The sequence below is a fragment of the Pleurodeles waltl genome, chromosome 5, assembly GCF_031143425.1.
Source record: "Pleurodeles waltl isolate 20211129_DDA chromosome 5, aPleWal1.hap1.20221129, whole genome shotgun sequence".
Classification (NCBI taxonomy): domain Eukaryota; kingdom Metazoa; phylum Chordata; class Amphibia; order Caudata; family Salamandridae; genus Pleurodeles; species Pleurodeles waltl.
Genome location: NC_090444.1, coordinates 54,796,289 through 54,823,435, shown reverse-complemented (window position 1 = coordinate 54,823,435; position 27,147 = coordinate 54,796,289). Strand labels below are relative to the sequence as shown.

Below are 27,147 nucleotides of genomic sequence, written 5' to 3'. Positions count from 1 at the left end.
TGTTAGGCGAGGAAGACAGTGAAGAAAACTGGCTGTCCCTTTGCAGGGCCTACTCTGCCTTATATCCTCCTGTCAGGGTCACTCCCTCTGGGTAGTGAAGCCATCCCAACAGTAAAAGGACCCAACTCAAACTGAAACTTCCCTCTAGGGGGGTCTTCCTCCTCTCTCTCTGCCAACTTGGGTAGTGAGGTGCCCACCTCCCCTACTCCAAACTTTGCTAGGGCAACACCTAGCTTACCCAAAGAGGCCACCCAACACTTGAGCAACCCCACCATGACCAATAGGGTCAGGGGGCCTACTTTGCTATTGGCCCTGGGGTCTGCCTCCCAGGCCAAGTACAGTGCTGCCTGGAAGGCTAGCACCCAGCAGAGGCTACTGACAGCTGTCAGTACCCAGAACCACACCCTAAGCTCTCCACTGACAGGTGGCTGAGCTGCTTTAGGGGCATCTTTGGGGTCCTGGCACCCCTCTTGCTGTCTAGAGTCGGGGGCTACCACCTCCTGTGGCAGACACCCTCCTTCCACTCTCCCTTCTGTCAGTGCAGGGGCAACACCCTGCATCTGGACAGCTGCCTGACTACTCAGGACTTCCTTGGGGTCAGGGGAGGCCTCACCAGTGCCAACTCTGGGCTCCCCCCTACTGGGGCAGAAGGCCTTTGGCTCCCTGGAACTCTCTTTAAGAGTGGCCTACCCTTCCTTTTCTTCTTTCCTTTTCTTGGGGACCCCTGTCTCCTAACTGTATGGACTGACTCCCCAGGACTTTGGGTTGGAGGGGCGCCCTGGGCGACCACCCCATCTGTGACCAGACTCACCTCTGGGAGGTCATTGCCCAGGATACAATCTAGGGGAAGGTCAGCACTGACTACCACCCTAATCCAGTCAAGGATACCCTCCCTCTCTAGGGGCACTATGGCTACAGGTTTGGAGGTGACCTCCCCTGTGGCTATCCTGACTTTCTTTGTCTTTCCTGGGACATACATGTCTGGGGTCACTAACCGGTCACTCACTACAGTGTGACTGGCACAGGTGTCTCTCAGGCCAGTGGTAGGGATCCCATTCACTTGAATGTGGTGGAAGTGCCTACTCCCACCCTCAGGGATCACCAGCTTACCATCTGGTCCTGTCTCCCAGCACAATGCTAGGAGGACTTCATCATCTGAGGAATCCTCCTCTATGGCTACACTGGACAGCCCAGTGCTAACCACCTTCTTTGGACAGGCTGCATCTCCTCTGAAGTGACCTGTCTGCTGACAGTCAAAGCAAGCCCTACTGTCCAAGAGCTTTTTTAACCCTGGGTCTCCCTGTCTCTGCATGTCAGAGTGGGAGTGGGATTTACTCTCCTCCTTCTTAGGGTTCTGGGGTACAGAGGGAGTCTCTGTGGTGGGCTTACCACCTCCCTCCTTAGGTTTTTGGGGACCTGTCCCCCCCTTCTTGGAGTCTCCCCCCTGGGACTTGACAACCACCCTGGTTCTCAACCACTCATCAGCTGCCTCCCCTAGCTCTCTAGGGTTGGTCAGCTTAGAGTCCACTAGATGCTGGCGTAACCTTTCTTGGATACAATTGGTCAAGATGTGCTCTCTCATGATCAGATTGTATAACCCCTCATAAGTATTTACTTTGTTGCCAATAATCCAGCCCTCTAGTGCCTTTAGTGAGGTGTCCACAAAGTCAACCCAAGACTGGGTACTGACCTTCTGGGTGTCCCTGAACTTCACTCTATATTGCTCTGGGGTCAGACCAAACTTCTTGACTAAGCACCTCTTCATACTAGGGTATGAATCTGCCTCCTCCCCCCTTAAGGTCAGAAGCCTATCCCTCCCTGAGTTGGGGACCAACTCCCACAAAAGGGAACCCCAGTATTGAGGCTTAACCCTTCTCATTTGGAGTGCCCTCTCAAAGGCCCCTAGCCACTTATCTATGTCATCCCCCTCTATATAAGCAGGAACTACCCCCTTGGGTAATCTGGGGCAAACTCCCCCACCCATGGACACCTCAGCTTCTTTATCGCTGCTTCCATCTCTTTTTTCTTTGTATGCCCACTTTTTCTTCTCTAGGGCCAGCTTCTCTGCTTCCAAAGCTATGTAGGCTAGCTGGGCTACCAGCTCTCTTTCCCTGATGGATGGGTTCTCTCCTCCTGAAAGGACCCTCTTCCTACCACTAGCTTTGGGTCTGCCCCTAGTGACTGTGTCCAGTGAGGACCGTTCCTCTTCTTCCTCACTTGGGGTCTGATGCCTTTCCTCCCCTGAGTGGTTAGAGTTAGCATCATCCTCTTTTGGTTCCTCCTCTGGAGCTTCCTCTGTCTCTACCTCTTGGGCCTCAGCCCATGCTGTCAGGGATTTAATCAGGATTTCCTTCCTGAGATTAGTGGTTGCAGGCAACCCCCTCTCAATACACAACCCCCTAAGCTGGACTACTGTCAGTGTGGGTAGGCTAGCCAGATCAAGCTCCATGGTTCCCTAGTTTTGTGTCAACAAAAACTTTTTGCAAAAATTGGAAACAAGAATTTAGAAAAATTACAAAAATTCAATAATTGAAATTAATCCAAATTAAATTTTTTTTTAAAAAAATTAAAAATTAAAAACAATTTTTGCACTAGGACATTTTAAAGGATTTTTAATTTGTTTTATCTAAAACTGTAACGTGATATTGAACACAAGTACAGGATCCCGTCGCTGCTTCCAATTATGTTGGAAAATGGGTTATTGGTAGGGCAGGTAGGTACCTACACCTAGCAACAAGCCACAAACCTCCACAAAAGTACAGTTAGGTCTCAGTAAATTAATCCCAGCTCTACCCTTGGTAGCTTGGCATCGAGCGTCAAGGCTTAACTTAGGAGACAAAGTGTAAAGCATTCAAATATCACACAACAGTAATTAAATAAAACACAGGAAACAGTTTAAAAATCCAAAACCAATTTATAAAAATAGCTTATATTCTTATCTTTAAAATGACACAAAAACGATTAAAATCGGTTCAGGGGAACCGGAGATATGAATTTTTAAAGTATTATTATTTTCTAGCGCATAGAAACAAAAAGCGCCAATCGGGTCATCTGGTTGCACCAGGACCGGGACAAAGTCAAACTTTCAGGCCGACCGCGATGGAGCCCTGCTCGGCTACAGGTCGCGGGAAGCCTCGGTTAAAAAGTTACCTTCTGACTTAGTCTTTATTTTGAAGTTTTTCTTCACCGGGACGAACCTGCCAGTTGGATCCGACCTCCTGGAGCCCTTGTCCGGATACGCGAAGTCGGTTTCCTCGGTGGTGATTTTTACCTTCGGACTTAGTCGTTTTTTCGAGATGAAAATCCTTCGACCGGGGTAAACCTGGATCTTGATCCGACGTCCGTGGAGCCCTTCTCGTATACGATGGCTGGAAGGTCCCGGTCAACTTTTTACGTTCGGACTTAGTCTCTTTTTTGGATGTTTTTCTTTACCGGGACGAACCACGAAGTCAGGCCGGGTCGCGGTTGAGGCAAGCCGGCTAGAATTTCCGCGTCGGGTCGGTCACTTTATGGAGCTTTTTTCCAAAATTTCTCCAATCTTTTCCAAACTTCTGGGGCTTCACCCAGATGTTCTTTTAAGGTTCTTTTGGGGTCCACAGCTCACCCCAAGGGTCCAGAAGTTCTGTGATGGTCCTTGGGAAGTGCGGACTTCAACTCCCAGAATGCACCTGGCGCAAACTCCTTTTTGGCCACTGGACAGTGGTCAGCTGGTCGCTTTCTTCAGGAGTTGGTGCAGGGGACTCTGGTTTAGCAATTTTTCACCTGTAGCAAACAGGGAGTCCCTCCTTGAACCAGTTGAAGCCAGGCAAAGTCCTTCTTGTGGTGAAGCCCAAGTGTGCAGCTGGTGCAGTCCTTCTGAGTGCAGGGTCCAGGTGCAGGCCAGGGGTCCAGCAGGGTAGTCCTTCTTCTTCTTTAGTTCCTTTCTTGTTGATTTCTGGAGGGGATCTGAGGCGTGGGTGCAGGTCTGCCAGTTTTATCCTTGCTCCTGGGTGAAAAGCAGGGGGGCCCTGGTCCTCCAATCAGGGACAGGGTCGTCCCCCTGTGATGACCACTTCCTGGGAAGTGTGGCAAAAATCCATCCCAGAAGGCAACAGTCTCTAAAAATCCAAAATGGATGAATCTGATTTTTAGAGGAGAGATCTGGCTGAGCCCACCCACTGGTGTGGCTAAAAATCATAAACACACCCCTCTCCTGCCCTCTCCTAATCTAATCAAGGGGGCACCTAGCTGTCTGGGGTTGCAGGATGTGGGGGTGTTGCTGGGTGCTCCAGATGTCCTTCTCTGCCTTTGAAGACCAGTTTGGCAGCCCTCCCCCTTCCTGCTTCCCCATCTGCTGAGGGGAGATTCTCTCCCCCAAGCACATTCCTTTGTGTGAAGTCAGGCCACTTCACACCTCATTAAAGTAGCCTGGCAGAAGCTGCTGCAGGCTGGCCAATCAGAGCACAGGAGCAAAAACAATGCAGAGCTGAAATTGGCAACTTTTTAGGTAAAGTCTAAACTTTTTACCTGCACTAGTTATATTAAATCCAACAACTGGAAGTTGTGGGATTTATTATAACAATCAATTTGATACCAAATTCTTGGTATGTAACATTTAAGGAGACTTTAACATTTAAAATAAAGTCTGCCCATTCTAGCCTATGAAGGCCATTTACTTCAATGAGGGAAAAACGAATTTGGCTGTTTTTACCTCACCAGGGCTTATAAATCTATTTTTATAAAGTCCCTGCTTATAGTTACATGGCACCCAGCCCTAGGGGCACATAGGGCACACCTTAGGGGTGACTTATATGTAAAAATAAGGTAGTTTAAGACTTTGGAAGTACCTTTAATTCCAAAGTCGAATTTGCATATAACTTTAATTTAAAAGCAGCCAGCAAGGCAGGCTTGCTTTTAAAATGACACTGGGCACCTCAGCAATGCACCTAGGTGTGCACCACCTATGCTGTGGTCCCTAAACCTACATGCCCTACCATATACTAGGGACTTATAGGTAGGTTAACTTAGCCAATTATAATTAGCCTAATTTGCATATCCATTTTACACAGAGCACAGGCCCTGGGACTGGTTAGCAGTACCCAGGGCACCATCAGAGTCAGGAAAACACCAGCATAAAGTGGAAAATGGGGGCAAAAAGTTAGGGGGCCTCTGCAATCAGCCCCAGTTTCTCACATTATGTGAGGCCAATTGAATTATAAAGTTATGTTATGCCATGTCATTTATCTTATGTAATATTATGTAATGCTATGTCATGTCATGTCATGCTATCTTATGTAATGTTGTATTGTGCTATGTCATGCCATGTTATTCTATTTAATGTAATTTTATGCTATGGTATATCATGTCATTTGATCTTATCTTATGCAATGCTATGTTATGCTATGTCATGTCGTGTTATGCTATCTCATATAGTATTCTGTAATGTTGGTCTTCTAAATCCCAACAACTCACTCAAAGGTTTTTGGGTGCTGTATGTGGAAAGGAAACAGTAGAGCTTAGTAACTGACTCCAGACCCCCAAGATGGTAGATTGTTTGAAGATACTTTACCTCTCACAGCAGACACACATTGTTTCCCACAGAGGTTGCAGCACTTCTCATTCTTCGGACAGTCTGTGTCACTTTGGCAATGTGGGGGAGGCAGGGGCAGATTGCACGCATCTATTTCTTTGGGGCAGGTCCCCAGATGTGGTGCATCTGTAAAACACCAACAGGATTGAACTAAAAACACAGCCATCCTGAGCTAACAGCACAACTGCCACAGGCTGTTCACAGATCCTCACACTGAATTATCCTTATAGATTGCTTGACTCCTTTGGAACTAAAGGGAAAAAGCTTCCAATATCTTCAGAGAAACTGCACACAGCTGAAACTACCATCTCTTGTAGGTTACATTAAGGTGCCTCATATAGAACCCCTTTCCTCCCTCTCATATCATCCTCCTACTCCCTCTTCTACTGCTCCTATTTGTCTTCCCCCACACTATTTTCTCTGTGACTCCTCAGTCTACAGCTCTTCTCTAGCACTCCTCATTTTACTTCTGTCCTACGTACACTCATCTCCATACTGCTGATAGCTCTACTGATCTCCACTCTACCCTATTCTTTCTATTGCTGTTCTCTCTAATATGCCTTAGGCCATATGTACGAACACATTTTCCCATTGACACAGAATGGGAAAAACCCTTTGCTACATCTGGCCCTTAATCTCTTATTTCTTGCCACTCTTTTTCCTATCACTCCTCACTCCCGCACTTCACCGTACCACTCCTGACTCCACTGGACCTCTCTGTACCACTCTTTTCTAGCGCTCCTCGCTGTCCACAATTGTTTATGCAGCTCTTTTCTCCATCTCTCCTTCTTTCACCATGTTTCCTAGCATCAATCTTCTCTGTACAGTTCATCAGCCCACTGTTATTCTCTCTACAGTTCTTTCCTCTTCTGTTCTTTCTTCTACTCCTTGCTCTCTTATTCTTCTCTCAACTGCTCCTCTTTCACATGCTTCACTCTACGTCTCTTTTCTATACCACTCCTGACTCCATTGCTCTTCTCAATACTACTCCTGACTCTACTGCTCTTCCCTATACCACTCCTGATTCCACTGCTCATATTTATACCACTCCTGACTCTACTGCTCCTCTCTTTACCTCTCCTGACTCCACTGCTCTGCTCTATACTACTCCTGACTCTACTGCTCTTCTCTATCCCACTCCTGACTCTACTGCTCTTCTCTATACTACTCCTGACTCCACTGCTCTTCTCTATCCCACTCCTGACTCTACTGCTCTTCTCTATCCCACTCCTGACTCTACTGCTCTTCTCTATACTACTCCTGACTCTATTGCTCTGCTCCACACAACTCCTGACTCTACTGCTTTTCTCTATAACACTCCTGCCTCCCATACTGTTCTCTACTTTTCTTTTCTATACCACTAGCACCAACGCAGGCACCCTTGTACCATGATGCAAGGGTGTCTGCCTTGTTGGCAGGGCTGTTATATGTAGGAAGAGGCACCTGCACAGAAACAATCCATGGAGGTTTTTTTCCAGAATGCAGCACACGCAGTAGGAGAAAAAACATGGAGAAATAAATGTATTTCTCCTCGAACCTCCTCCCTTGAGGAGGTGTATGATTTTGATGCCTTCTCAAGTTTACACATCTTTGTAAAACTCAGAATGTGCCAAAACCTATGGATTTTGCATGGGAAAACCCACCACAATGCCCATGGAGCTCTCCCCTATTGTGGTGTAAGGAAACACAGTGACTTGTGCTGCATTTCCTTACACCTTATCTATGAGGCTATGAAAAGCTGTGCATGGCTCGTAGATAAGGGTCTGCACTCTGCAGTGCCAGAGCACCACAAAGGTGACTCACTGTTGCGCATGGAGCTTGTAAATAAGCCCCTATATTTATAATATGTTATAACAGAACTTTATGTACAGGGTCTAGGCCATTTGGGATTGGGGGGTATCCAGACACTCTCAAAAAAGGGTCAGAGTTTACAGTTCAAAAATTTAGTTGATAATCTACCTAAACGAGAGCTGTGATGTAAGCTAGTGATAATATTATCCCAAAATATTAATTTTAATTGTGTTTTGGAAGACAATGTTAGGAAGGAAGCGTCAGTTCAGAAAGTCCAAAGCCACAGTTTGGTGAGCCAAGATTCAATATACCTGAACCAGGGAAAAGTGGTGTTCTCATCTAGTTCCAAAAGTTCTCTCATACCCTTCTGACATGGCGCAAGCTCCTGTACTGTCCCAATCCTCACCCAGAAGAGAAGAGGCCTTAACACTGCTACATGCTCTTCTCTCCTGAGTGCAACATCATAGAACATGGGGATAAGGGGAGTGCTTTTGGGACACGTATTCTCACTCTTGGTCCGCCTTTTCACATTTGAATGTCCCCCAAATGTTGGCACCATATAGGGCCACTACTTTTCTTTTAAGTTATAGAGGTCAATAGCGGGAAGACTGGTCTGGGCAATGTTGCCTGATGATTTTTGAAGATTGCCATAGCTCTATGCAGAAGTACTGCCCTTTGTTTTGAATGTGCGAAGTACAGGATAATTTACTATCAAGCATAATAGCCAGACACTAAAGTTTTGGTACAGGTTCAAGCATCTTCTGCTACAGAAATAAATCCCCTCTGAATGACTTGTGGGGTCTGATCCCCCTATATTTGGTTTTAGTAGCATTAATCTCCAGTCCCTTGTTTTCACAATATGTGTTAAAATTATGCAATAATTGCTGCAATCTTCCAATCCTCCCTAACCTGCAGGGCCCCATTATTCCAATACAAGAAGTTATACAGCACTCCGTTTCTCAATCCTCACCCACTGCCTTTCGGTTATTCCAGCACAGGGCCAGGATTAAGCTCTGTCTTTATCCCTAATCCTGATCTGAAGTGCCCCAGTAATGCTGTATCAGGGTTCACATACACCTAATGAACCCCCTGATGTTCTGCGGTGCCTCCTGCTGTTCCACACTCTGACTTCTGTTTGAGGATGTAGTGGAACACATTCTTAGATGCCATCTTTATTTGGGAGGGTCTGTTTCACTTAGCTCACTCTTTTCTTTCCTTAACTCCCTTTACTCTCAATATTTTCTTTCTTCCTCACTTTTCTCTTTCCAGCTCTTAAAATCCACATATTAACAGTTTTGCTCTTTCTTTCAACTGTTTATTTCTACTCCTCTCCTTTTTTTTTATTTCCCTCTTCCTCTTGCTACTTCCTCATTCAAACTTATAAAAACTTTTATATTTCCTTCCTTGTTTCATTCCTCTCTTTTTTCATCAGGTGTTCATTCTTTCACTCTATTTTCTCTTCCCTTCATTCTTTCTTTGTCTTTTTTATTTGCTCTTTCCTTTGACTCAGTAAACCTCCTTTCACTTTGTTTTTAGATCTTTCTACCTTCCTCTGCTGTTTTTCTTATCTTTATCTGTCAATTCATGTTTTACTATAAATCCCTCTTTTTCCTATCTGTATGTGAAAGCCACAAGTTACTAGTCGGGACCCTAAGTGTTAAAGTTGTTTTCCAGTTCTGTGTCTGTGGGAAATGTGTTAGTACATACATGCCCTGGTTCTTTTATTGCACGTTTCTCTCACCATCTCTCTTTTTTTCTCTGATGTTAATTTTTTTTCACACTTCTTTCATTATTTTTTTCCTCTTTATCTTTCATTCAGTAGCTTCCTTCCTTTTTTTCCTTTGTATCATGCTTGCTCTATTCTCTTAGTTTTGTTTTCATTTTCTGGTTCTTCATTTCCATTCCTTCTTTTATTTCTTTGTGACCCCTTTCTCTTTCTTCCTTTTGTTTGTTGTATTCATTTTGCTTCTCTTTTTCTGCCCCATCCGCTTTCTCTCCTGAGGTCTAGTTATCAAAAGAGCAACAGGTGCAGTGGCGCCGGGCCCAGAAACCTATGGGCTTCACTCAACTCTAATTATTGCTCTATTTTCCTACTGAAATTGCAGTCAACCATTTTCTACGCAACTTGTCCGCTACATATTTACTCCTGACTCCCTCTTTCCTTTCACCCTCCAATCCATCCCGAAATATATTTTTCTTATGGTGCTTTGAGCATTACACTCTCATGCCAAAAGTTTATTTCTGTTAAAGGTTTATATGATAAATGTATATTTTTCTAAGATAGAGGAATAAGGTAACTGGAGGTGCTTTAGTTAAATCCTGGACCACTTGAATGACATGGCAGGAAAAGATGAAATTATGTGGCAGGGTTGACCAATCTGTGTAGCAAGAAAAGTCCAGTTATGAATGTACAATGCCAGTCGCTCTAACTCAAAAAAATGTGAGATCCATTGCATTGAAAATGCTTGTTATACATGTAAGGCACCCCTAAGGTAGGCCCTAGGTAGCCCCATGGGCAGGGTACAGTGCATGTTAAAGGTAGGACATTTACTAGTGTGTTTTTATCTCCTAACAGTGAAATACTGCCAAATTAGTTTTTCAATGTTGCAAGGCCTATCTCTCTCATAGGTTAACATTGGGGCTGCTTTTAAATAACTTTTAAGAGCAGTTTCCCTTTGGAGGCAGATCGAGATGTATAGTGTGGGGTCTCTAAACTCACAATTTAAAAATACTTCTTTTGGAAAAGTTGTTTTTTAGATTGTCAGTTTGAAAATGCCACTTTTAGAAAGTGGGCATTTTCTTGCTTGAATCATTCTGTGACTCTGCCTGCTTGTGTATTCCCTCACTGGGTCAGACTGACAGTAGGCTGTTTGTGAATCTACACTAGACAGTCACAGAAAGAGAGCTAGGGTGTAGCCTCCATATCCTGATGGGCCATCTGGGCTAGGGTAGAAGGAGGAGTGGTCACTTACACCTGAAAGGGCTGTGCCTGCCTTCACACAATGCAGTCTCCAATCCCCTGGGGTGAGTCTGGGCAAGGCAGGATCTTGTGAACAACAGAGACGTTCCTTTTAAGTTTGCCTACTTCAAAGGCAGAAAGGGGTATAAGTATTGGACCCAAAACCCCAGATTTTTAGATTGCTTCTGGATACAAGAGGAACCTCTCCAAAGGAGACAAGCTCAAGAGCTAGAGGAGGAGTATTGCCCATTTGCCTGTGACTGTGCTTTGCTGCGTTGGTCTGCAGTTGCTGCTTCTGCCTAAAAGAGGACAAAGGCTGGACTTTGTGGTATATTCCTGCTAGTGAAGTGCCTCTAAGGGCTTGGACTGAGTTTTCCTCTTATTTTGAAGTCTCAGGGCCATCAAAGATTTCCTCTGCCAGCACCTGGACTCTCTGCTGAAACTCTTGCACTGCCAAGTGGTGCCGTCCCCAGTCCCTGGTCACTTGAAAGGTGAAGCTGGTGGAACCTACGTGGAAATCCACGCACAGGAGCTGTGCTGGGAAAATATCGACACACCACCTGCAATCCGACTTTAAAAATGATGCGCCACCTGCATCACAGCTGAAAATGGATGTACCACCTGCATTGTGGTTGAGAAATCGATGCATCACCTGCTTTGCAGCTGAAGAAATGACACAATATCCACTTGCGGCTGCTGAAAATGGCACAAACCCCACGCAGCACAGTTTTTCATCACCGTGCAGCTGGATTTTGCACGCATCATCGCTAGGCGTCAAAATCAATGTGAACCTGCACGGATCGGAGGTACTGCATCCAGAAATTGACAAATCGCTCTCTTGTGGGAGAGAAAACGGGTGCATTGCCTACCCGACCATAGAAGAAACGATGCACGGCCTCATTTGAGAATATATAATTGACATATTTCTAACTTTTCTGCCGCACGTTCGCCCGTGCAGCTTTATTTTTGACGCAGACCAGGTACTTTATCTAACAACAATGTATCCATTGTTTTTTATGGACTAAAATTCTACATTTTAATAATTCATCACTTCACTTGTGTATGTTGGATTTTTGTAATTTTGGTCTTGTTTGATTTAGATTAGGTAAATATTGGCTATTTTTCTGGACTGGTGTGGTGTCCATTTTGGTAGTGTTTTCACTGTATTACTGTGTGTTTTGGTACAATACTTTACACTTTGCCTTTGAGATAAGCCTGAATGCGTGTGCCATGCTACCAAGGGGGTGAGCAACGGTTACCTTAAGTGTGTACCTCCAATGCCCTGACTAGCGTGAGGGTCCCTGATTAGACAGAGTGCAAACTGACTGCCAACCAGAGACCCCATTTCTAACAATTCCCCTCCCAAGAACTCTGCCACACTCTATCAGACTATTTGCACAGCAAGATAGCCAACATCTACAACAACATCTAGCCCCAACTCACCGCTATTAACTTCAACAACCTCAACCCAACCACCCACACCAACCAAGTAATCACCACATGAAACCAGATCACCACGTACAACACTGTAGCCATCATGTCCACCATCCACTCTGGAGCACACACCAATCCCAGTCCCCATCACTTATTCAACCTAGGAACTAAGGAATTCTGTACAGAACTCACCAACATCCTCAATGCCGCCATTACAATGGTAGCCTTCGTTAACAGATGGAAGCATGCAGAGGTAAAACCGCTTCTCAAGAAAATCTCTGCGGATCCCAGTGAACTGAAAAATTACTGTGCCACCTCACTGCTCCTATACACCACAAAAGTCAAAATATTGGTTGCAAGGTCACAGTTTTCCACACTAACATGCAGGGAGGCACCTCAGGCGTCATGGATTTCTTCTGACAGTGTGGAGAACTGGTGTATGCACAGTTACCACACAACTGGGGTGGGATCTGATGCACAGTACATTTGCATGCTCCAGTTTTGTTAATCCCTGGAATAAACATATCTGCTTTACATAAACACCCCATGAGCCTTCAAATGACTTTGCTACATCTCTACAGAAGAACAAGAACTGCTGAATATTATGGCACAATTACCTGGAACGAAGTTGCCCAAGAACAGAGGCTGTTCAACGATGCTGAACTTTTCTTTGGGAGCATCCTGCCATTTGTCCAAGCTAAAGCAACAGCTCGTTGAATCCAAGGTGGTAGCTCCTCAAACTCATCAACACCACCAATGATGGCTTCAGCCATAGAAGAGGAAATGTGTACCCTAAGAATGATGATGCTGCAACACCGTTATGTACTGGACCTTATGACAGTCATGGAAGGTGGAGTGCAGCAAGATAAGATCTGCATGCTGCACATTCATCCCAGCAAATGATAGAGAAAATCGAACTTCATCAGAAGCAATACAGACACTGCATAATTTTGATACTACAATGATAGAGGAAGGAGGTGCACCAGATAGTGGTTCAGTGGTTGGTTTGCACCACTACCATCATGGATGTCGGGACTGTTGGGGACTTTGTTACCAATTACTGTGATCTTGTTACTGATAGATTGTAAGATACAAGTAATTTTAGCATGCATTTGGAGAATAACCGCTAAGGTGGCAGGGGCGTTTTCAGTTAGAATTCCAACACAGGTAGTAGATTAGTAGGACCGCATGTATTACCTGCTGCCAAGGGCAGGTCTGAATGAAGTAGATGAAATATCAAATAGAGAAGGGAATGTTGTATGGTATATAAACAAGTAACATGATGTAAAAAATACGAAACACAAAAATATCACACAACATCAGGACCAAGCCAAAACCACATAGCTGTTTAAAGTTAAGAAAAGGTTTAGGCCCAACTCCCACACTTACCGGAATAAGGTGAAAAGTTACCTTAAGAATGGAGTCAAATAGGAAACTTGAAAGGGTTTTTATTTAAAGGCCAACTAATGCCTAACTGATCTAAAAGCATTTACAACATCAGCACACAACTCACCCGGCACACACTCCATGCCTTCAAACAGATTGTGGCCTGATTAGACAATAAGTCCATAATTGAAGATGCTTAGAACACATTGGTGCTTGATTAAACAATGGATGCAGGTAAGAAACTAAAGGGCATATTTATAGTCCCCTGGTGCCACCTTGCACGACACTAGCACCATTATTTTTTACATTAATGAGGCCCAACAGGGCTGAAATCCCTGCGCCATATTTACTGAGTAGCACAATGCATGCATTGTGCCACTCTGTAACCCTTTGTGCTATATTATACCTGCGCCAGGCATACTGTATGCAAAGTGGGCGTTCCCCTGTTAGGGGGGGCTGGAAAATTGGTGCAAGGTGCTCAGAGCAGGCATTAAAAGGGGGCTTCCATTATTTAGAATGGGCCCCTATGTACTCTGCAAGAGTAGCGCCAACATTTTGGAGCTGCTCCTGCAGAGTACATGAATAGCGTCAAGAAAAATGACACTATAGCCCCCTACCCTGCGCCATGGTGCACCGTATTATAAATACGACGCACACATGGTGGCGGTAGGGGAGTACTAAGGGGCGGAGGGAAAGTGGCGCTGCACTCGGTGCAGTACCACTTTCCTTAAATCTGCCCTAAGGGCCATATTTATGGATGGTTAGCGTCACCTTAGCACTTATTTTGGCACTAAAATGGTGCTAACCTAACTCTATATTTTTATTTCGAGTCTATGCCCATCAAGAGTCAAAATTTTTGAGATAGCACTAAGTTTAGGATGCGCAAACCCATCTTTCGTCACTGAGATGTAAGGTAGGCGTTCCCATTCTAAACATGATGCTAGCCCCCCCAGAGCCATATTTACCTCCCGGCGCAGAAACTACATGCGGGTGGGAAGAGGAACTATATATCGGCACTAAGCCCGCTAGGCAGGAGTCATTTTGTGGCTGCTTGTGCATCAGTAACTGTCGCTCGGCTGACTAGCAGCAAAAGTTTTCCCGCTAACCAGCCTAACATCATTTCTGACCCACTAGCGCCATTCCCCCTAAAGCCACCCCGACTAGCGTCTTTTTTTTTTGCTAGCCATTCCTTAGTGCCACTGTGCGTCATTCCATAAATATGACACACGGATGGCTTTAAGGAATGGTGTTAGCCAGCGTTGAGAAAAATGACACACAACTGCATTAGCGCAGTTGTGCGCTATTCTTCATTTATATGGCCTACATTCTGAGCACACGGAGCCCTCAGACACACAGTGCTGCCAGCACACAATCTAAGGAGTGCACATCTACTATGAAACACCCATGCGTTCTTAGACAAAAAACATGCCCTGTCAAAAAGCATTGTTAAATGGTTAATGAAATGTCTAATGGTTTAGTTCATGAATTCAGTGTAATACAGTCACATGTCTTTAAGTGTTTTCTGCCTTGAATTTGTAATAACTTACAAATTACTTATTATTTACTATGTGGAATAAAGCCTTGCATTGAATTGTATAAAAAGGTCTGCCTGCGGGAACAGGCATTTGAGATAAACTGCTTAGGGAGCTTGAGGGTGCTGAGGTGCAGTCTGGAGTGATCTTCTCCCTGTCGCAAGTTAGTACATACTGTCTTTGGATTGCCAAGAAGAGTCTGCATTTCTATTTGAGATGGGAGCGTTTTGCCCACCTCGTAACATGTTCATGTGTTATTTAGTGCATATGATTCAGACAGCTGCTTATGCTGCTTTATATTGTCTTTCTGATCTTGTAAATATGACCTCAGTAACATGAATTGTGTGTTTCCCTTTTTCTTATTATTAAGAATTTACTTTGCAAAGCTATTTTGATTGATACAGTTGAGACATTATTGTATGCTATTGTGATATAGGATTGGGCATTGTATCTTCAGATGGCAGTTTATTCCTTCTTTCCACTTTGGGTACTTTCAGTGCTTTGCTCCAGTTCAAATCTTTTCACAGCTAGTAGAAAGATCCCACACCAGATGCAAGACTACCACATCAATTAAGAAACAATTTTGATTCCATCTAACAAGAGCCCCACATATGAAGCAGGGCTTCTACTGATAACTATTTTGGAATGGTAACGGGTACATTTGAATAATGAGCAATACTCCATATGGAATGTCTATGAGCTTCCCAAAACTTGCAATGAGGCTATAATTAGGCATACACTTGGTAAATTTGTAAATTTAAAGTTAGATTAGGGACCGCTGGGATTCAGCTTCCAGTTTCCAAGGAGAGCTCTATGGTGTGCACATCAACACATCACACTATCTAACAAGCTGTAATAGGATCAGAGCAGTGAATCTGTGCCCTGTTCATAGACAGGCTTACATTAGTACCGTGGCTGTCACAGGGTCCGTACACCCAAAGCCACAGCTATGGCTGGCAGCACTTCTGGACCCCAACACAGTCAGTATCATGGTGGCATGTTCTGGGCAGAGGACTCATCATGCAGGTAAAGTTTACTGTAGGGCGCACACCAGACTTCTCTATCAATAAAACAACATTTCCAGAGATATTACATGACGTTATGATGCTAAATAATCACCAGGGGAAAAATATCACCAACTGTGAATTTCACACGAGAACTGCGTGATGCCCTCACCCATGGATTTTCAGTAGGAAGAGCATCCTATAAGTCTCAGAATTTCTTAGAAAAGAAGGACTTATCAGTGTGAAGCCCTGGTTGAAATTATGAAGATAGTAACTAAAGATATGTGTCCATCACATCAGCCACCATTCATCACAGTCTCAGTTAGACACACCCCTGTTGTATGGAAGATAGTATAATAAAGTATTGTATGTATAGAATTCCTTATCTTTCAATACTGTTTTGTGTTATCACTTTTGTTGACGATGTAATGAATATAGGTGACTCAACATTACATTTGCCACATGGGGCCTGATTTAGATCTTGGCACTATTACTGCCAAATCGCCGCAGCAGCAGACAGTTTGGGTGTGATAAAAGTTGTGAGAGTGTCTGCGTTGGTATAAAAGTTGTGAGAGTGTCTGTCTAGGTGTGAGAGTGGGTGTGAGAATGCCTATCTGGGTGTGAGAGTGTCTGTGTTGGTGTGACAGTGGGTGTGAGAGTGTCTGTCCGGGTGCGACAGTGGGTGTGAGAGTGTAAAAATCTGGCTTGGTGTGTGGTGGGTACCTAAGGTATTTACACTTATACCAGGTCCAGGCATCCCCTATTAGTGAAATGTAGGCAGTGTCTAGAAGCCAGGTTTGCTAGAGGTAGCTGTGGGTGATCAGTCAAGGCTTATCTGGGAGACATGCAAAGCTCATGCAATACCACTGTAGTCACACATCACTTACACACATGAAAGAATACACTCAGTGTTACAAAAAGTAAAGTACTTTATTATGGTAACACAACACCAAAATTACTATAGAGATAATACTCCCTTGGGGTGAAGTAATACACAAGTTATATAGACTAGTTATCAGAAATAGGCATTAGAATATTTAGAAAACAGTCAAAATAATATAAAACACAATAGAGAATACGGGACCTCAGGGGAGCACAAACCATACTCTAAAAAGATGGAATGCAAGAGTGTCACCCCCACCCAGGTAAGTGGAGTGTGTAGAGGGTTGATAGGGGTACCAGGAACACACAAAGGTAAGTATCACAACACCCCCCAGCAACCAGGAGAGCAGAAGTAAATTACTAGAATTTCCCCAGAACACCAACTTAGAAGAAAAGAAGAGAATTGCAAAACCCAGAGATGACTGCAAGAAACCAACGGTGGATTCCTGAGGAGGAAGACCTGTGGAAAGAGGGGACTGAGTCCATAATAGCCAGCAGAGTCCTACCCACCAAGCTGAAGATAGAAGGAGTTGGTCAACGGTGAGGGAGAAAAGACATTACTGCAGCCCTTGAGTTGGAGTTAGAGTTGAGTTCTTGGAGGATGCAGTTGATGTCCCAGGCCGGAAGGAAGATTGCAGTCAGGTTTGCTTGTCTGGATTCCACCAACAAGCCTTGGCACAGGCAAGACTCGCGGTTGGTGGAAAGTGGAGCTGCCGGGGACCAGCAATGTCCAGGAGGACTAAACCTGGGAGGTGGAGTCAGAGGGGGCCTCAGCATCGCAGAGAGCCCAGAGAAGCACAGGCAACATGCACAGACGTCCCACAGGATGGGAACACAGAAGATGCAAATGGAGCCCATGCAGCACTACAAAAAGAACTCCCACGATGCAGGAGAGCCACTTAGGTTGCTGTGCATCACAGGAAGGAGTGCTAGTAGCTAGAGCTACAGGAAGACTGAAGACTCCTTGGAAGAAGTGTCAACAAGCCTTGACAACTGCAAAGGATGCAGTGCACAGGGGTACTGTCCTTCGTGGGAAGGCAAGGGCTTACCTCCACCCAAGTTGGACAGCTGGTAGAGAGGACTGTCTGACCCGCTTCTGACCACTTCCTTTGTTGCAGGATCCACGCAGCTCAGCAGGAGAGGGGATTCAAGCAGCCAGTTGTTGTTGCTGTTGATGCCTGCAGATGTTGGGGAGTGACTCCTTCACGTCAAGGGAGATTCCTTCTTCTTTCCTGTGCAGACTGAAGACGGGCTGTCCGCAAAGGATGCACAACCGGGGAAATGTTGCAAAAGCTGGAAGGGGCCAGAGAAACAATGTTGCAGGCAAAATCTTTATCTTTGTTGCAGATTGTCAGGTCCTAGAGATTCCAGGAGCATTTTCTTTGATCAGAGGTAGAAGTAAGTGATGCAGAGCGATCTTGCTGGAATCTTGCAAGCCGAATCTGAGGAATCACCAAAAAGAGAGACCTGAAAGGGGGATTGGTCACCTAGCTGGGGGACCACCTATCAGGAGGGGGCTCTGATGTCACCTGCCTGGCCTGGCCACTCAGATGCTCCCAGAGTTACCTGTCAACCTTGGATTCAAGATGGCAAAACCCAGGAACCCTTGGGTGGAGCTCTGTGTACCAACCCTGGGGTGGTGATGGACAGGGGAGTGGTCACTCCCCTTTCCATTGTCCTGTTTTGTGCCTGAGTAGGGACTGTAGGTCCCTGAACTGGTGTAGGCTGGTTTATTCATGAAGGGCACCAAATGTGCCCTTCAAAGCATACCCGTGGCTTGGGGAAGCTACGCCTCCCAAGCCATTTAGCACCTATTTCCTAAGGGATTGGGTGTAACACCCCTCTCCCAAAGGAAATCCTTTGCTCTGCCTTCCTGGCTTTGATCTGGTCAAGCAACAGGAAGGCAGAAACCTGTCTGAGGGGTGGCAGAAGCTGAGGCTGCCTGGAAAACCTCAGAAGGATGTGGAAGCAATGCTGGGGATCCTCTAAGAAGCCCCCAGAGTGCATGTAATCATGCAACCAATACTTGCGAAAATAATGGGGGATGATTCCAACACGTTTGATACAAAACATGCCTAGATCCAGAGTTACCATTATGTAGCTGGACATAGGTAGTGACCTATGTCCAGTACACACGTAAAATGGCGTTCCTGCACTCACAAAGTCCAGGAAAGTGGGTCTGAAGTTTGTGAGGGCACCTCTGCTAGTGCAGGGATGCCCTCACACACAGGTACATGCATCCTGTTCCCTGGGCTGAGAGGGCCTACCATAGGGGTGACTTATAGTGACCTGGTGCATTGATCTATAGTGAAAATGGGTGCATGCACCCGGTTCACGCAGACTGCAATGGCAGGCCTGCAGAACCCTTTGCATGGGCTCCCTATAGGTGACAGAATAATTGCTGCAGCCTATAGGGATCCCCTGCAACTCCAATGCCCTGGGTACCTAGGTACCATAAACTAGGGGCTTACATGGAAGGCCAGTATGCCAATTGTGGGATGAAATACAGAGTTTTGGGAGTGACAGCATAATCACTGGGGTCCTGGTTAGCAGGATCCCAGTGAACACAATTAAACACGCTGGCATCAGGCAGAAAAGAGGGTAACAATGCCAAGAAAGAGGGTACTTTCCTACAGAGATTGCCTATCTGGATGTCAGAGTGGGTGTGAGAGTGTCTGTATTGTTATGAGAGCAGTTGTGATAGTGTCTGGTTGTGAGAGGGTGTATTAGAATGTCAGACTGGGTGTGAAAGGGTTATGTCTGGATGTGAGACTGGGCATGAAATAGTGTGTCTGGCTGTGAGGGTGCATGTGAGAGTGAGTGTCTGGCTGAGAGACTAGGTGTGACAGTGTCTGTGACTGAGTGTGAGAGTGTGTAGAGGGATGCCAAAAGTGTGTACAAGCATTTGTACATATTTTTTGAAGTTTTACAAGATCTGTAGATATACGGGTGGATTTACACAGAGATCCACTCTGAGCCCTGCTGAGGATCATCAGATCTCAGAAAACATAAAAAATATTATTTATGCATTTTTTAAACATTATGTATATCTAAGGCACCTTTATATGATCCCCCTGGGGTCAGGGACCTCTTCCCTGACCCCATCTTGTACATTGTCCCCCTCATTTCTGCCCAGGGGACCATTTCCCAATAAAGCAAAATGGTGGCCACAATCTCCCTGCCAGATTGTGGCCAGCCATTCGGATTCTTCCTGTGGTGGGTGGATCTGTGGATTTACCTGCAGTAGATTTGTGGAGGAGCTGCATCCCTAGATATCCATAGTTTTTTTTCCTTAAATAGCTCTAGCTCTAGTTCTATGGAAACATGGTCCTAACTGTAACTACCTAGTGGCGACTATATAAAGATCTTAAACCAGAAAGTATCATATTTTCATGATTTTGAGAAAACGTGCTGAGATGTTTTTGAGACAAGAAAGTTCAAAATATAAAGATATCAGTACGGTTTGGTCCCATAGGAGTCCGGTGGGACCACAACATAGAAATCTGTGAAGGCTTTTTTCCTCATTAGCCTACTTGGTACTATGAACTCAGTGGTCCTGATGCACTGAAGAGCTTTGAAGGAGCAGTCAAAAGCTCCTGCAGAAGTCCACAAGAACCCCTTGTGGTCATGTGGGACTCCTGCAGCAGACAGCCCAGACAACTCTGAGCTACAATGGAAGTGCAACAGTACTAATAAAAACAAGTTAAAAAAAGTAAAGTGTGGTTTTAGAGTCTGTGGGAGGTTGAACATTCAGGTAGGGTTGTTTAACAAGGTGGGGCTGGCCATGAGGCCTACGTCAGGCTGGGCCCTGTGGCCAACTCCATGTTGCACATTGTTAGACTTGGCATCCTTGGTGTGGTCCCCCCTAACTTTTTGTCTCTGTTCCCCAAGTTATTGATGTGGGCTGGACTCTGTTTTTGCTGTCTTTGATACTCTGGGCATTTTACCACTGCTATCCAGTGCTAAAGTGCATGTGCTCCTATGTGAAATGTATGTGTAATTGGCTTTAAAATGATTGGCATATATAATTTACTAGTAAGTCCCTAGTACAGTGCACGAGAGGTGTCCAGGGCCTGTCAATTAAACTAGTGGACATGTTGCACTGGTTGTGCCACCCACATTAGTAGCCCTGTAAACATGGCTCAGACCTGCACAGGCGTGACTTTGTTTGCAGTTTTCAACTGCCAATTTGATTTGGCAAGTGTACCCACTTGCCAAGCCTAAACCGTCCCTATTTATATATGCAAGGCACCCCTAAGGTAGGCTCTAGGTAGCCCCATGGGCAGGGTGCAGTTTATGTTAAAGGTGGGACTGTACTTATGTGTTTTACATGTCCTGACAGTGAAATACTGCCAAATTCGGTTTTCACTGTTGCAAGGCCTATCTCTCTCATAGGTTAACATAGGGGCTAGCTTTAATGTTATTAAAGCTCGAATTCCCTTTAGGAGCAGATTGAAATGTGGAGTTTGGGGTCTCTGAACTCACAATTTAAAAATACATATTTTAGTAAAGTTGGTTTTTAGATTGTGTGTTTGAAAATGCCACTTTTAGAAAGTAGGCATTTTCTTGTTTAAACCGTTCTGTGACTCTGCTTGTTTGTGGATTCCCTGTCTGGGTCAGTTTGACAGTTGGGCTGTTGGCACTTCACTCTAGACAGTGACACAAAGGGAGCTGGGGTGTAGGCTGCATATCCTGATGGGCCATCTGTGCTCAGGGGAGGAGTGGTCACTTACACCTGAAAGGGCTGTGCCTGCCCTCACACAATGGAGTCTCCAACCCCCTAGTGTGTGTCTGGGGCCTAGGCTGGGCAAGGCAGGAGCTTTCAAACAAGAGAGACTTTTCTTTGAAGTTTACCTACTTCAAAGGCAGAAAGGAGTATAAGTAGATTAGATTACTTCAAGGATTCAAGAGGAACCTCTGCCTGGAGAAGAGCTGAAGAGCTGAGGAGAAGAACTGCCCTGGCCTGTGACTATGCTGTGTTGGGCTATCCTGCAGTTGCTGCTTCTGCCTTTGCAAGGGGACAGAGACTGGACCTTGTGGTATATTCCTGCTTGAGAAGTAACTCTAATGGCTTGGATTAGAGATTCTCTCCTGTTTTGAAACCTCAGGGACAGCAAAGGCTTCACCAGCCAGACCTGAGTCTACTTGCTGTTGACTCTAGCTTGCAAGAGGGTGCCATTTCAGTTCCTGGACCCCTGGAAGTGAATTCCTGGACAAAAACCAGTCTAACGACGTTGGACGATGCTGTGTGACTTCGCAAAGGATGCTGCTGCCTGGATCCATGACTCTGCTTGCCTGAGGCCGTGGACCTCACTGAGTGCGATGCTGATGACCCAGTAAGCTGACGCCACTACCCCGGAACTACAACGCCCCCTGCCCCAAGTCTATTGACCTTGTAGAAGTCCGACAACCCTGTAGGCCTCACATCGCTGCAGCTGCTGATCCCTCCCGACTTTGCTGACACTGGCGTGTCGTAAGTCCAGCATCCATGACGGCCCGATGCTATTGCAGCGCCTGCAGCCCTGTGACATCATCACAACCCGGTGAGGTTGCCCTGCAGCATCGTGACTCTGCCGGACTTTGCATCTGTCAGAACGAAGGGACCGACTTCGCATCTGATACCGCTTCACCTAAACTGCCCTGTAGTGAGGGCCCGACGCCGCTGCGTGACGCCTCTGTCCCTCTGTCCCGTGGCACCATAACTGATGCAGCATTGGACCCAGCACCGCCGCTCTCCCCATCTCCGTGCATCAGCCTGTTTTCTATTTGTTTCTTAAGGTACTGTACTTGGAGGTCGAACAACTCCGTAAACGACGCCATTGGCATCGCATAGTGCCAACTTGCAGTATTTGTGCCTCAAGGCACTGTTTTCATGCTTTTAAGTGTTAAATTCATATTTTTTAACTGTATGTTGTGGATTTTATCCTACTTGGTTTGTTCAGATAAATATTAACTATTTTTCTAAACCTGTGTTGTGTTATTTTGTAGTGTTTTCATTGTATTACTGTGTGTGTTGGTACAAATACTTTACACATTGCTTTTGAAGTTAAGCCTGCCTGCTCGTGCAAGCTACCAAGGGGGTGAGCAGGGGTTAACTGAGGGTGATTCTCTTTTACCCTGACTAGAGTGAGGGTCATTTCTTGGACAGGGGGTAACCTGACTGCCAACCAAAAAAAAACAATTTCTAACACACATGTGTAAAGGTTATGTGTGACAGGGATTTTCCCACCCATGGGGGTTGGCACACGGCATGACCACATGCCAGCCCCTGCAGCCAACCCATGGCATACATGATTGCAAGTCACATGTGTGGGGAGTTTGGCACCAACGTGTGGTGGTGCTCTGCCAGAACCTACAGTCTACCTCCTGCTGGGTACAGCCTAAGGCTGTGCAAGGGGGTGACTACTTTAAAAAAGCAGAAATTCAATGAAAAGAAACTGATTTTAAAGTGAAGTTATATGTAAGTAAGGTAGTATTATTTTCACTTTCATTAAAAAATCTATCTTGGAATTCACTGTAAGCAACCTAGGTTAAAGTGGTCTTATACACAGTTCTTCTAAATAGAAGAAACAAACAACTTAAAAACAGAAAAAACACTGAAATTCACCAGTTATACACAGCTGTCCTAAGTAAAATGTAAACTGCTATGATGCTATGACCACACTTATTCCATCACTGATGGTGGAGGTTATACCTACGATAATGAATTACAGAACAAAAGTGCAGTAAGGTAGATGGAAATACCTTTAGCCTTACCCTCATAATAAAGTAAAGGCCTAGCAAGCCCTAAATCATATAATTATAATTTTCTTTGCCTATACTACACAAAATATCATACAAGAGGGTGTCAGTTTCAGTAAGGCAGACCTGTTAGCTTTCTCTGACTATCAGTATCAAGACGCCATGCCTTTCGGCTCTGTCATATTATCATCATACTAGCAAATGCAGAAAACAAGTTAACTTGTTATACTTCACCACTGCAACACCGTTGAAATCAATTTGGAACAGTGCCAATATTAAGTACTTTTCATAGCAGTATACAACTGCGCATTGTTAATTATTAATATTGTCAACAGAACATTACATTAAAAAAAATATGTCATGGAGTTTGCTTTACTTTTACTAAAGTGCTTCTGCAACTATGGGACCCATTAATAGAGGTCTTCACATTCTAGAGCCTATGGGCCAAAGCTGCTCGAAAGCTTTGAAAAGTAGCAAAACCTTTTACCAGTGGCATAATTAAAACTACATGGGAGAGTTAAGGTGACTTTTGTTGGGGCCTCTTCTGGAAGGATGCTGCAATCCACGCAGTTCCCCACCCACAACACATTTCCAAAATGTTGGTGGTGTTTCTGCATTCTGCGGATGTCTACAAGGAAGCAAGATTTCCATTGAAAGTGTCATCACTAATGCTTTTGTGGCACTTCTGCCACCAGGTGATGAATATGTAATAAGTGGCTTCCAGGTTACTTGTATTTCTTCTAATATTATGGACTTGTTCAGTAGGGTTTTGACACCCACAACCCCTTTTTCCAATTGGGGCAGTTAGGAGCACCCTTCCTGTAGTGGGAGCCACAACTGTTCCTTGGCTCTAGCCCACAGACAGAAGCAATCAGTCCCCTGACTTTACTGGCTACTGGCATACATAAAAAAGCCAGTGCACCCAACCTCCCCAGATAGGCATGGAGGCGGACGATGTGCCCTCCCCAGTGGTTTTGCCTCTGGATAAGTGTCCCCAGATGGTTTGTTTATGCATGGATCTGAGTGGAGACGGTTGTCCCTGGGGCATCAATCAATCAGGTGGTTCTTTTTGAGCGCAGGCTTGTCACCCCGGCGGGGTCTCCATGCACTGTGGTGGTGCTGTGGGTCAGGCCCAGTGGGACATGGCAGTCAAAAATCCAGGTCTTGAGCTGCTTTCTGAAGTTCTCCAGTAAGGGGGATGTGCATAGGTGAAGGGGGAGGTTGTTCCAGACTAGAGGCGAGGAAAAAACATCACCTTTCACGGTAGTTCACAGTGGATTTAGGGACATGGGCCTGGGCATGGGTTGATGATTGTATGCTCTGTTAGGTTGGTGAAAGGTGATGCGGTTTTTGAGATAGGTGGGTCTGGCATTGTAGAGGGCCTTGTAGGCGTGGGTGAGGAGCTTGAAGAGACATCTGTGCTGTTCGGGGAGCCAATTGAGGGCCCTGAGGAGTGGAGAGATGCTGGTTCTTCTGATGAGTTTGAGAACTTGCTGCAGTGCTTTGGATGGTCTGGAGCTGGGTAGTGAGCTGGCATGGAGCGCGTTACCATTGTTGAGGCGGATTTATGTGAGATCCTGGATGACTGTTTTCTCAGTGAAGAGGGGAATCCAGTGGAACATCTTGCGGAGCATCCGGAGTGTGTGAAAGGAGACGGAGGAGACAGCGTTGATTTGTTTTTTCAAGGAGAGTCGGGTAACCAGGATTATTCTGAGGTTGCATGCATGGTTGGAGAGTGTGGGAGAGGGGCCAAGGGTGGTGGGCCACCACAAGTCATCACAGGGGGATGGCTTGTTTCTGAATGTGAGGATCCATGTTTCGTCTGAGTTCAGCTTGAGGCAGTTGGTCTTCATTAAGGTGGCAATGTTGGTCATGGTGTTTTAGAAGTTGGTGTATGTGGAGGTTGCATTGTCAGTGAGGGAGAGGACGTGCTGGGTGCCATCAGCATAGGAGATTATGTTGAGTCCGTGGGTATATGCAATGTTGGCTAAGGAGGTCATGTAGGTGTTAAAGAGGATAGGGCTGAGGGAGAAGCCCTGGGGGATGCAGCAGATGATGTCCTTAGGGGTGGAGACATAGGGAGGGAGGCATAATTATGCTCAGGGGATTAAGCTCTACACAGGCTACCTCCCAATTCATTTACTGGAAGAGGAAAGTTGCAGTGTCCTTCAGGGCATTGTGTTTTCAAGGTTTTGCAGCAGAGTGTGAATGCTCCATTTCATGCTGGGTGTCTACCGGAAACTGAGCTTTAATTGCAGATATGTCCCACCCATACAGTCAATTTCTATTTATTTTGGCTCCGTGTGTTCCTGGTAGCCAGCTATTATCACCACTATCATGTTTTTCAAGCCTCCCAGCATGCAAAGGACACTTTTGGTTAAGAACTGTATTTCCTAGCTCCTTTGCATAAGACCTGTTCCCTGCCTGACTTCTGGTGCTTTTTCCTGCTTGTGTGAGCATCTTGTATAGCCTCCTCAGAAACCAACAAATTGAATACCCTCTGTCACACTGTACAGGCAACCTTGCTTTAGCCATCTTGCAAGGCACCTAGATGTCTGTGGAGTCAGTAGCAATTGGCCTGATAGGGATCAGCCAGCTGCAGTACTAATCCACAGAATTCTCAGGCAAACCCTTCCGAGTCCCATAGTAGGTCCATTCCTCCTATTGTTCCTTAGGGGTCATAAATGGGCCAGCACCACTGGTCCTGGAGAAAACCACTCTAGTCCTTCATACCATCCTTGCAGTTTCATCAGGTGGCTTCTTCCAGCTGGACATTCTTCTACTGTCGTGACCCCCAGGTCTAATGTCTGTTCATCAGTCTCTCCCTTGTGTAGGAGTTTTCAAGTTGGGGGTGGAACGTTCTAGAAGACAGGACTCTTGGCCAATAGAAGGTCACCACATCTTCCCTCAGGCTACCTTTGCGCAAATATGGGGGTTCACATGGTTCAAATGCCACTCGCACAGTCCACACAAGTGCACATATTCATGTGCCCTTTTTTTCACATGTGACTAGCCCGGAGACTCTTGCCCTAGCTGCGCAGCAGATTTATCTTAAACACTGGTGGTTAGTACTCTTTGTCTGTTTACACAGAATGTACAGTGAGTGAAACTTGTGTAGTGAGACTCACACACAGTAAAGGTCGTAGTCTAAAAGCAAAATAATCCAGGGGGATTAAAGAGGGAGATCCCATCCCCTACACACCTGCTATGTACAATAGTGCACTTTGCTGCAATACAGATATTTTCATAGCTATTGGACTGGTCCCACACCAGAAGCAAGACTTCCAGTGACAGTAAATATGGTACAACAAGCTACATGTTTTGATCTAACAACAGCCCGACACCTGATGAAGCCAGGTATCTCCTTATAACTCATTTGCAATGATCAAGTGTGCATTTTAATAATGAGAAATACTCTATAATGTCTATGTTTTTTTCAAAATTTTGCAGCAGGGGTACAATTAGGAATACACATGGTAATTTTGTCGCAACTTTGTAAGTTTAATGGCCGAATTTGGGACCATTGGGACTCTATCATGATCTGCATCTTGCAGACAAGTGCACATCAACACAGTACAATCTAAGAAACCATAATAGTGTCTGATCACTTAGGGGCATATTTATACTTTATGGTGCAAAACTGCACTAAGGCAGTTTAGCATCAAAAAGTTTTGCACCGGCTTGCAATATTCTTGTGCGCCATCAGGGCACCATATTAATGGAATGGTGCAAGCTGGTGCAAAGGGTAGGCTAACATCAAAGAAATGGTGTTGGGGTGGCGGTATGGGAGAAGGGGGTTTGGCACCAAATATTGACATTAGGCAGGTTAGAGTTTTTAAAACAAATGAC

General features: G+C 45.3%; 1 protein-coding gene across 1 annotated transcript in view; it reads right to left on the bottom strand.

Moving 5' to 3' along the window:
- Positions 1-5,495: 5,495 nt before the first annotated feature.
- The window catches only part of LOC138296981 (WAP four-disulfide core domain protein 8-like), a 300,160-nt gene continuing 278,508 nt past the window's right edge, over positions 5,496-27,147 (bottom strand). Inside the window, exon 9 of the mRNA XM_069236498.1 lies at positions 5,496-5,695. Within this exon, the coding sequence (XP_069092599.1) occupies positions 5,496-5,695 (200 nt within the window). The remainder of the gene's footprint in view (positions 5,696-27,147) is intronic.